Below are 10,613 nucleotides of genomic sequence, written 5' to 3'. Positions count from 1 at the left end.
TGCCGTGATATAATTGATTAGAAAAAAAATCCCTTCCTTTTCCCGTTTGGCAGTGCGTCGCCCATATCGCCCTAATGAACACACCGCCCCTGGAACTGACACGCAAAACGACACCGGATTCAAAAATTAGAATCTTTCAATTTAAATTATTATATAAAATTCTTGTTACCAATAGAATGTTATTTATATGGGGGATACAATCTTCCCAGCTCTGCAGATTTTGCTGTGAAGAGACAGAATCATTAGATCATTTGTTTTGGTTCTGTCCATTTGTAGCTTGTTTTTGGACACAGGTCCAGGAATGGCTAAAGGATTGCAATATTTACCTGGAACTAACCTTGCAGATAGCATTACTGGGTGATCTGAAAAGTCATAGTCAATCAATCAATAATATAATAATACTTTTAGCAAACATGTTTATTTTTAATTCACAATCTGTAGAAGCAATGAGAATAGAAAGGTTCAGAACTTTTGTAAAACATCACTGTACGGTTGAAATATATATGGCAAATAGAAATCCTATATGGATGGTGTTAAGAGATAGATGGGAAGTATTGAATAGAGTTGAAGGATGGGACTAATAACAAATAACAACAAATAATAACAAAGATAGCTAATAATGTAAGCATACTGTGTCCATAATAAGTATATAGGTTGTATGTTGGGAGCTTTTGGGAAAGAGCACAGTTAGAAAGATATGGCATATAGAAGCAAACCGGATGGACATCATGAAAATGATCGGAGAGGTTGAGAGTAGAAGAAGTTCAGGAGCAATAAAAAATAAAATAAATAAAAATATATATAATAGAATTATTGTAAAATTATCTCTGTCCATAAGGTGTAGATAGTAAGTATAGACCGGAAGTAGAGGCCTGGGCATTGTTGTTCACTAATTTACTCCAAGTAGGGAAAGGATGGTGGGGTTGAAAAGTAATAAAGGGGAGTATATATATAAAAAAAACAAAAAAAACATGGGGGATTGGAAGTGATGCAGACAATTACATTGATAGAAGATCCAATATATCTGCAATATTAAGCTGATCCATTCCCCCAAATAAAAAATAAAAAATAAAAAATAAAAAAAGAAGAAAAAATAAACAAATAATAAAAAGGCAGTGTTGTTCTGTTGATCTATACTGATTTAATGTTTTTACTATATGGCCGTGATAATATTCAAAGGATTATATCCATAGCACAACACACATGCTTCATAGACAATCAAACTCTAACTCTAAACTATATGATGTGTGATGCCATCAGCAGGCAGGCTTGTGCATTCTTTCAATGTAGATCATTAGAGATAAGGAAATATTGACCTATTCATCCTCATAAAGGTTTGCAGAGTATGAAAGTGGTTGTAGTTGGAAGGCATCTTCTTATGAAATTATAACAACCATACAGTAGTTGCTTGGGCAACTGCAGTCTAGAAGGCTGGACAGTGGTGATGGCATATGAAGATGACATGATGGAGTGTCTTTATGTGAATACGTGATAACTCATTGGATTTGCTCTGTCTTATATGGAGAAATAAAGAGATCTGAGAGGTACTGACAACACACGCAAGCATGCACACGCACGGACGCACAAACAAACAGACAGTTACAATGATTACTCATCCACATCTCAAAGTCAGGGAAGCGTCTTCACAAAAAGGAATAGGATGCATTTTCTGCCCAAAGCGAAGAGCCTGCATACTCTAAATAGATATTCCTTTCCCTATACAAGGGGGAGATGAATTAGAAAGGGGATCATACTGCGTGTGTGTGTGTGTTTGTGTGTGTGTCCATGTCGAATGTGAGATGGAAATGGGGAGGAGGTTGACACAGGACAGAGCGTGGGAGAGGTAGTTGCAGATAATGGGACATGGCAATCTCTAAGTAATGGGTACTATGTGGGCAAAATGCCTGTACCATTTAATAAAGGATAAGTGAGATCTGTGGAAAGAGCTTTCTTGGCGCAATCTTTGGTCTTTCACTGTGAGTCATACACAGAGAGTGTGTGTGTGTGTGCTTATGTGTATTCTCTAATTAGGCTACACTATTTAAAGATTATTGATTTGATGTCTTAAAATGTCAGATGTTTCTTAATTAATAACTTTATCTGACTTCATTTGGATCAAGCTACTTTTTTTATTAGGTCATATTGTCAATAAGATATACGATGCTAATTAGCCGCAATGGTTTACTTTTTAGTCCAGCATATCCTCCCACGGACTCCCACGAATAGATAAGGAATACAAGCCTAGTCACCGACCCTTTGATTGGCTTAAAGGGAGCCGGCTGTCACGTCAATTCCCAGTGCGCGTGCAGGATAAAGCAGGAATGGATCTCACTCACAAACCGCGTTCACGTTGATGCCGGTGGGATATAAAAAAAATATCAGGAAAATGACGCAATATGCTCTTGGAGGTAAGAAACGTAGTTATACTTTTGGTCAGTTCCACTTTGAAAGTCAAGTTAAGTTGATAATATCGCAATGGGAATTTCCTTCGCACAGTGGCTCTATGAGCTATATCCTACTGTAAAAAAACTGCATTTGCTTGTCTTCATCTTAAGGTTGAAAAATGAGCTTAAACTTTATGAAAACCAATTCATTTAAATTCAACTTCTGTTATGGTGGTGCATAGTCTGCATACTAATGAAAACACGTTTTTAAGTGGCTATGTAAACATTTGATGAAGATATCGAGAACCAACAGGTTGCAAACAGCAGGAAATATCAACAGCATAAAGATAACGTCTAATACATTAACGATGTGGTACACCTTTTAATGGGTTTAATTTAAGAATGAACTAAATCATTTTAAATCATGAAAATATACAAGTTCGATTGTGTAAGCTAAAAATAACTGGTGGAAATGTTCTGGTGTAGCTTATATAAATCTGGTTATAAATGCTTAAATGTTGCTATAAAAAAAGATGTATTAAATATAATTTATTTTAGTTGGGCTTTTTCTTTCTCTTTTTTTATATGTAGTGGTTTAGCAGCCCATGTAACACCTGTCACAGGGAATCAAAGGGCTCTGTTAGAATTTAGAGAGACCAATAGATTTCATTGGAATCATATTAGCATAGGAATTAGTTGGAGCAGTTCATTATAAGGGCCTCCATCAATAAATTAATATGAGTCATTGCCTCCACTTTAGATATTTATGTAAACTGGCTAAACATCATCATTCCTGACCCAGTAAAGTCTAATAACACCAGCTTGAAGCATACTGTATTTCATTTGTGCTAACAGCGACCGCATAACAAGTGTTCTATTAGGCTAGTAGCTATCTTATCAATGACTGGGTCTCATCAATGACTGAAATGGACCCAGGCAATAAATTACACCAAGCAATAATATTTTTCCTGATAAGGATCATCGGCTCACTGTCCACAGTAGAGAGCCTTAACCTTTTCCATCCACCATCTGGCCATGATAATGTCTCTGAATTGTCCATGCCCTGGTGAGTCATGATCAGGGTGATCTCTGGTTCACATTCTCCTTGAAAAGGACAATTTTTGCAGAGCTTCTCATTCTCAATCAAACAGATTGGGCCTGATGGATATAATAATAATAATTGGTCATTTAGCAGACGCTCTTATCCAGAGCGACTTACAGGAGCAATTAGGGTTAAGTGCCTTGCTCAAGGGCACATCGACAGATTTTTCACCAAGTCGGCTCGGGGATTAGAACCAGCGACCTTTCGGTTACTGGCACAACGCTCTTAACCACTAAGCTACCTGCCGTCAGAGACTGTCTGTCACCAAGTGTTTACGTTGCAGGACAAGTTACTTTTTGGTGTCTGAAATGGCACCCTTTTCTCCTTATAGTGCATTGATTTTGACTAGGGCCCTGGTCAAAAGTAGTGCACTACACAGGTAATAGGGTGTCATTTCAGACATCCCTTGGTGTCCCGATTACATTGCTTATAAATCTGTAGTCAGTGAGATGAGATGAGAGCTGATATCGCCTCCTACACATTTACTAAGCCTCATTGAAAGCAGGAAATGTGACTCCACCGCATTCAGTTCAGTCTGCTGCTCTGGTTTATATCAAAGCCCATAACGGTGCCAATTTCCATTTCCAAAAGAGAACAATTAGTTAGGATTAGGACCCAAAGACATTTCCTGTTTAATCTCATAATGGATGACGGGTGTAGAAACATAATAAGTTAAGGGCTGTATTGGTAAATAAATAAGGTAAATAGAATTATGTTCAATGATTCATAATGAATAGGAGCAAATTAATGGGGGCCTCTCTCTCTCTCTTGCTCACTCTCTCTCTCTCTCTCACTCTCTGCATTTTTGAGTCACTAATGTAATTGAAACGTAACCCCTCCTGTGTCCAGTCCACCTGCAGATTCTGCTGGCAGTGGGTCTGGCAGTGTTCTGCTTCTGCCTGGTGCTGGGCTGTCTACTATGTTGGCGGAGAGGGAAGTATCATCCACCAGAGGACAACGAGTCTGCACTGTCCACTTCCTCAGCCACGTGTGAACGGGTCACTGTGACCCTGACCCCCTCCTCTGGCACCTTACCCATCAAGCAGCAGTATGAGGAGCTAGACGGGGATGTCCTGGACCTCCCCTCCCCCAATAGCAGCTCCTCCCCCTCTGAGGATGACCTTACCGCCCTGCCCTTTGAACCTCGCCCCCGGTCGTCCTCCTCCGAGCTGAGGTCCTCCCCCAGGTCCTGCTTCCCCATGCGTCGCCTCAGCACCCCGGCTGTGTCCTCCTCCTCCCACTACAAGCCTTCAGGCCATGGCCGTGCCTCCCTGCCCTCCATCCCCAAACTGGGCCTAGTCTCCAAGACCCGTCGGGCGCTGGAACGCCGCTGCACTGTGACCGGTGACAACTTCTTGTACAGCGAACAGAGCCGCCTGACCAGCCCTGGCAGTGCCATGCACCCTCCTGGCCCTCAGGGGGAGCTGTCCCAGCCACAGTACGGCTCCAGCTCCAGCTCCAGCTCCCTATCCATCCCCACCAAGCCTGCTCCTCTCCTGCACTTCTCCCTGCTCTTCTCCCCGGCACGGGGCACTCTGACCACCAACATCATGGGTCTGTCCGGGGCGGCACGGCGGCGCAGTGGGGTGTTCGTACGAGCCAGCCTGCCCCCGCTCTGCTCCTCACCCCAGCAGGGGGCGTCTCGGCGGCCCAGCCTCAGCCCAGAGATACAGTGCCAGAGCCTTGTGCTACAGGTGGGCTCTGTGGAGGAGCTCCGTGCCTGCACCCTCCGGCTGGCTGTGTTCAGCAGGGACTTCTCAGGCCTGAGAGAGACAGCGCTGGGGGAGCTGGAGATGCCTTGTGGGGAGATGGACTGGGAGCCTGACACAACTGTCACCTACACCAGGGAGCTCACCCCCACCAGGAGTAGGCTGAAAAAGGTAACACATTATGCCTGTCATTATACAAGTCTAGGGTACTATCATAGAAAAATTACAACATAGATAGATATATAGTCATTCTATTTCTATGGGCACTATAGCCTCACAATCACTATCAAAACATTTCCCCACAATCTTAGACCTCTTTTTTCAGTTAACTTTACGCACAGCAAAACTACACACACTGGGGCTATGAATAGCCCATATCATGTTTTATCAATGAGGGAGTGTGTCAGGCTAGTCTAATCAGAACAAGGTCTGGGCCAGCGGCCATTAGCAGTTTTTCCACTGTTGTTGGACATGGTGACATTGTAGTTTGTGACTGGAGAGCAAACATGTGGAGTGCAGTGAGCAGTGTGCCGTGTCCTCTGTGGTGCTGTGGCGGATGTGCCAGAAGGTATTACTGACAGCCTGAGCTGGCGAGGGTGTGGGTGAGCGGGACAGAGCTAGGCCTCTGGCGCTGGGCTGAGCGGGCATGGTGATGAATGAATGGACATTCTGTAGACACCATGTCGTATTAGTGGATCTCTGCGTGAAGCTGGATGGCAGCATGCAGGCGCCTCTGATCTCAGCTACAAGGCACAGAGAGATGTCATCCATACTGACCATGTGAATGTGGGAAACGTCACGTGTATGAAGCTCAATGAGTTATCATCCAATGAGAAAATGAATAGAAGTTGAGAGATGGTAGCTGATAGGTGAGGTGATGATGTTGTTGTGATTTCTAATGGTACTGTAGTGGTGCAATGAGATCAGATTAAAGTCGCCATATTACTGTAATCCGTTAGCATTATAACCCTATTGTTGACATCATATGGGAGGCCAGGGACTGACGTGGCAGGGTTTTGGAGCTGGTGCAGAGTACCAAGGGACCAAAGTAATGTACCCTCACAGACAGGGTGGTCACTTTAGCTTTGTGACGTCCGGAACCAATGGGTTCGTCAGCCCACTTACAGGTTACTCAGCATTTGACTCTGCAATGTCATGCTTTAGTCCCAGGGGACATCGGTGGCCCTTGTCCTGGCTGAGTCACAGAGATACAGACATAGGCAGTCAATACAATTATTGGAATTGGATGAATATGCTAGTGTGTGGTTGTGAGGAAAAAAACTATTAGAAAATACTGTGTTGAGTTGAGTGACACAGAGTGGGGTCTCTTGAGCAAAATGACTACTGACTGAGAGACAGAGCGAGTGAAGTGAATCTCCCTTGTTGGGTGATCTCCCATTAGACTCCACTGGTCTCACAAACACTGGCAGGCTCACAGCTGCATGCTCACTAGGTCTGGGCCCAGGGTGCTGTCGGCTCTAAATAAGCAACTAATGAGATTCATTATGCTTTTTGTGAAATTAATCTCATGGACACTGTAAAAGACTAGATTAACATGTTAAGAATGATACCCTTGTAGCTCTCTAGTGTTTAGCGCCAACAACATGTCATTCTTTTTATCCTGTGTTTTGTACATCAGTCACCTCGGGACACAAAGAAAGAACATCTGCTTAATAAAACAACACAACAACAACACTGTGTTCCTCTTTTCCTGTTCTTAACTCAGCCTCTCCCCTCCCAGAGTACGAGTTCCCAGGAGACGTTGGGTCATAGGAAGAGTTCGCTCTGTGCTGCTCCACGGGCCCTGGGTCAGCTCTTCATTCTGCTGCAGTACCAGACACTGGCCCACCGCATCAAAGTGATGGTCCGCAAGGCTGAGAATCTGGCCAAACTCTCCCGGATGCCAGGAGCAGCAGGTATGACATGTTCATTTAGCTTTTACCCCAAGCAACATACAGAACTGTCCACATTGACAGTGATACACATGCAGGAATCAATACCACAACTCTGGGGTTGCCAGCACTATGCTTAAAGCCACTGAGCCATTATTTAGAACCACCCCAGTTAAGCCCTCGACCTCACAATCCCATATCCAGTCCCAGCCACAGTACAAGCCTTAGTCACAGTCATATTCCCAGGCCCCTGCCGCCCTGATTCAGCTCCTTATGAGATTGCAGATACTGATGGGCCTCCTGTAATTTCCTGTAATTTCCTCTCTCTCTCTCTCTCTCTCTCTCTCTCTCTCTCTCTCTCTCTCTCTCTCTCTCTCTCTCTCTCTCTCTCTCTCTCTCTCTCTCTCTCTCTCTCTCTCTCTCTCTCTCTCTCTCTCTCTCTCTCTCTCTCTCTCTCTCTCTCTCTCTCTCTCTCTCTCTCTCTCTCTCTCATGTTGATTGTTGCTCTCATGTCCCTACAGATCACTACGTAGTCATCAACCTGCGTCAGGATGGGAAGGTGATCAGTACTAAGGTGACCAAAGGGGCGGGAGGACACAACGCTGTGTGGAACGCTCCCTTTCTCTTTGACCTGCCTGTTGGTGACATCACTCAGCTGCCTCTAGCTCTGGAGTTCATCATCATGCAGGTAGGAATGACTCAGTGGTGAAGAATTAGGAGAGTGCAACCACGGATAATGTAATAACAGATAATAACTTGTTTGTACACAGTTTTTATTACATCCTCAATTATGTTACAAGTCTTCCATCAAATGTGTCTTCTGTGCATTTGCGTCTTACAACTATCTGTATGTTCTTTTTCTATAAAATAAATGTCTCAGACTTACTGTATATGGTCAGAGAGCAACCAATGAAACAGCTATCTCTCCAACAGGGGCGGCTCTACACGAAGAGCAGCATGCTGGGCCGTGTGTTGATTGGCTACGAGGCCCCGGAGGCAGGACAGGGACACTGGAGGGACATGTGCAGTCAGGGACAGGTGGAGACAGCACACTGGCACCCCATCACACCAGAAGTCTTTTAGGACTTTAGAACGGACCCTATGGAGGTGTCAGGAGGGTCAGGACGTTGCTGGAGAGAGAACAGGTGATAGAGGGCTTGCCAGACTAATGGGACACACACAAAGGACGGACAGCAAATGGACTATCGGTGGTGGCGTCTGTAAACATATTGCGATGTTATTGCATTTAGACTTGTAGTATCTGATACTTACTGTTCCACACTGCCCTAACAGTGAGATACAGGCCACAGGACGGACTGCCACTACTGCTGTATGATACCATTTGCATGGATTTGTGTTTTATGTTGGTGTTGTTTGTATCCTAGAGAAAAATCTGTCAGTCCCACACATCTTTAAAGCTGGAATCCTTAATTGAAACAACAGCAAAGTGGCCCTCCACCTGTGTTTTGGTAAAACGCTGAGGGATGAGCCTGGAGAACGATAACCACTCTCAAATTCATAGTCAGGACTGAACATCCATGATATAAAAAGTATAATTCTAACCATGTTTTGAGGCTATACAGTGTTTGTTTACATTTACATTGTTTACAAACATGGAGTAAAACAAGCTTGTATTTTGGGTTCTGATGGAGTAGGACAGTTGAAATAAGCTCATGAGGCATTTACAAATTAGATTTTTCAAGAATCAATGGGTATATACTGTATCATTAATTGATATGTCCAAAAATGGATGTAGCAACTAAGGATTTCAACTTTAAGGACCATTGTCTGAATTTGCTCTACTGTCAATGATTCTTAAATCATGGCCAAAACACTTATTGAGTCATGGCCAAAACACTTATTGAGTCATGGCCAAAACACTTCTACTTGTGGTTTACTGTGACGTTCTGTGTCAGTATTTGTCCTCAGCAGTGATCTCTGCTTGCTTTGTTTGTGTTGTGCTCTTGTGGTACTTTTGGTCTGTGCTACTTGCATGATTGGGATCTTTGCCAGACATTAGCGTTATTGAAAAAGTGACATTGATCGTCATGTGCTATACTCTGTCATGCGCTACTCATCCACCATCCACTGTGGCTCTCCAGGAGCAGGATGATAATAGACAAATGTACAGTACTTGTATAGGTGTTTGCCTGAATCATTATATACCATACATCTTTACCTGGATATGATCAAGCCTGTTCCAGAGAACCACTCCAAACACCTTCATGAAGACAGGAGTCTGAAAATGATTTGCATACATCAATCAGCCATCAATTGATTACTGTAACTATGTAGACATGCCTTTTAAGGGACTTATACTGTACACATTCTGTCATGGGACTTTCATTTCTTTTAATCAGCATTGACAAATGGAATGCCTATCTTGTATTGCTAAAATTGCATATTTATGCCTTTGCTTTTTAACAGAGAAAGCTCTCACAGTTGACATATGTCTCGGAATTAAAGTGATGTGATGAAGATACCATATGCTCTGTCATATTTACAGATAGTATATGTACCATGCACTAGAATATTACATGCACCTAACATTATTACAAGAAAGAATACCACAGTTGACTAGTGGAGTAAAATGCCTGATATGGAAAGAGATGTCTGGAAAACTTGTAGATCTTCAGTTTAGCTCCATTGTTTCTTATGTAGTGCTGATGGCATGCCTTTTGATGGATCTAAATATCCATATGTAACAGTGTTGCTTCCCTCCCTCTCCTTGCCCCAACCTGAGCTCGAACCAGGGACCCTCTGAACACATCAACAACTGCCTTACACGACGCATCATTAGCTGTCGCTCCACAAACTACAACTACTTCAAGGTCTCAGAGTGAGTGACGTCACTGATTGAAATGCTACTAGCGCGCACCGCTAACTAGCTAGCCATTTCACACCGGTTACACATAGATTGAGTTTAAAGTGCAAAGATGATGTATTCCAACACCTAGGGTGCTCTTATGTCATGATTGATGATTATTCAGAGAGCCATCAAAATTTGTAAATACATGTGGGATATTTTTGTATCTCAGAGGGTTAGTCAGCTGGAAAGAGATCTTCTCACTTAATTATCTGCATCATGCCAACTCAATGAGTCGCACAGCTCTACTGCCCTTACTACTACTGTATGTGCGGCCCCCACACTGAAATTGTGTTTCCGGATATCAATTTATAGCTCAATCACTTATATAGCACTTATATTGAATGTGACAGACAGGACATCTTTACTGTTGAATGGTCTATGCTGGAGTAGAAAAAATATACATTCTATATGGGTTTAATCTAGTAGAAATAAAACATGCCAATGTAAACAGTGAAGGTAAGGTTTGATCTGTGATTTCTATGAAAGCCCTTCACGTGATACCACAATGGCATTGTTTCATTTTTCATTTCTCTAATCTGCCACTTTCCCAGGCAAGGTATCTTAATGGGTGTTTGATTATATGTTCTCATTCCCTTAACTCTGTGTGTACCCTTGCTTACACTGCACAGTAGAAACATACTGTTGCCTGCACTACAT

The 10,613-nt window shown here is 43.0% G+C and overlaps 1 protein-coding gene across 2 annotated transcripts; it reads left to right on the top strand.

Moving 5' to 3' along the window:
- The first annotated feature begins 2,333 nt into the window (after window positions 1-2,333).
- LOC121548437 (synaptotagmin-4-like) lies at window positions 2,334-8,706 on the top strand. Of its 2 annotated transcripts, none has more exons than XM_041859872.2 (5): window positions 2,334-2,408; window positions 4,336-5,366; window positions 6,937-7,111; window positions 7,609-7,775; window positions 8,021-8,706. In XM_041859872.2, exons 1-5 carry the CDS (start codon window positions 2,354-2,356, stop codon window positions 8,168-8,170), a joined length of 1,578 nt encoding a protein of 525 aa, XP_041715806.1. In that variant the 5' UTR covers window positions 2,334-2,353; the 3' UTR covers window positions 8,171-8,706. The 2 variants fall into 2 exon arrangements, with proteins under 2 accessions (XP_041715806.1, XP_041715805.1); XM_041859871.2 differs by having other exon boundaries at window positions 6,922-7,111.
- Window positions 8,707-10,613: the final 1,907 nt, after the last annotated feature.

The sequence above is a fragment of the Coregonus clupeaformis genome, chromosome 32, assembly GCF_020615455.1.
Source record: "Coregonus clupeaformis isolate EN_2021a chromosome 32, ASM2061545v1, whole genome shotgun sequence".
Taxonomy (NCBI): Eukaryota; Metazoa; Chordata; class Actinopteri; order Salmoniformes; family Salmonidae; genus Coregonus; species Coregonus clupeaformis.
Note: the sequence above shows the minus strand (reverse complement) of the source record. Positions and strands in the feature narration are given on the sequence as shown.

What these genes read in the sequence shown, in the direction of transcription:
- LOC121548437 (XM_041859871.2), top strand. Translation starts at nt 2,354, where the DNA reads ATGCCGGTGGGATATAAAAAAAATATCAGGAAAATGACGCAATATGCT. An exon ending in CCAGGAGTAGGCTGAAAAAG is followed by an intron (nt 5,367 to 6,921) that starts GTAACACATTAT and finishes TTCTTAACTCAG; the next exon opens with CCTCTCCCCTCCCAGAGTAC. An exon ending in CCGGATGCCAGGAGCAGCAG is followed by an intron (nt 7,112 to 7,608) that starts GTATGACATGTT and finishes ATGTCCCTACAG; the next exon opens with ATCACTACGTAGTCATCAAC.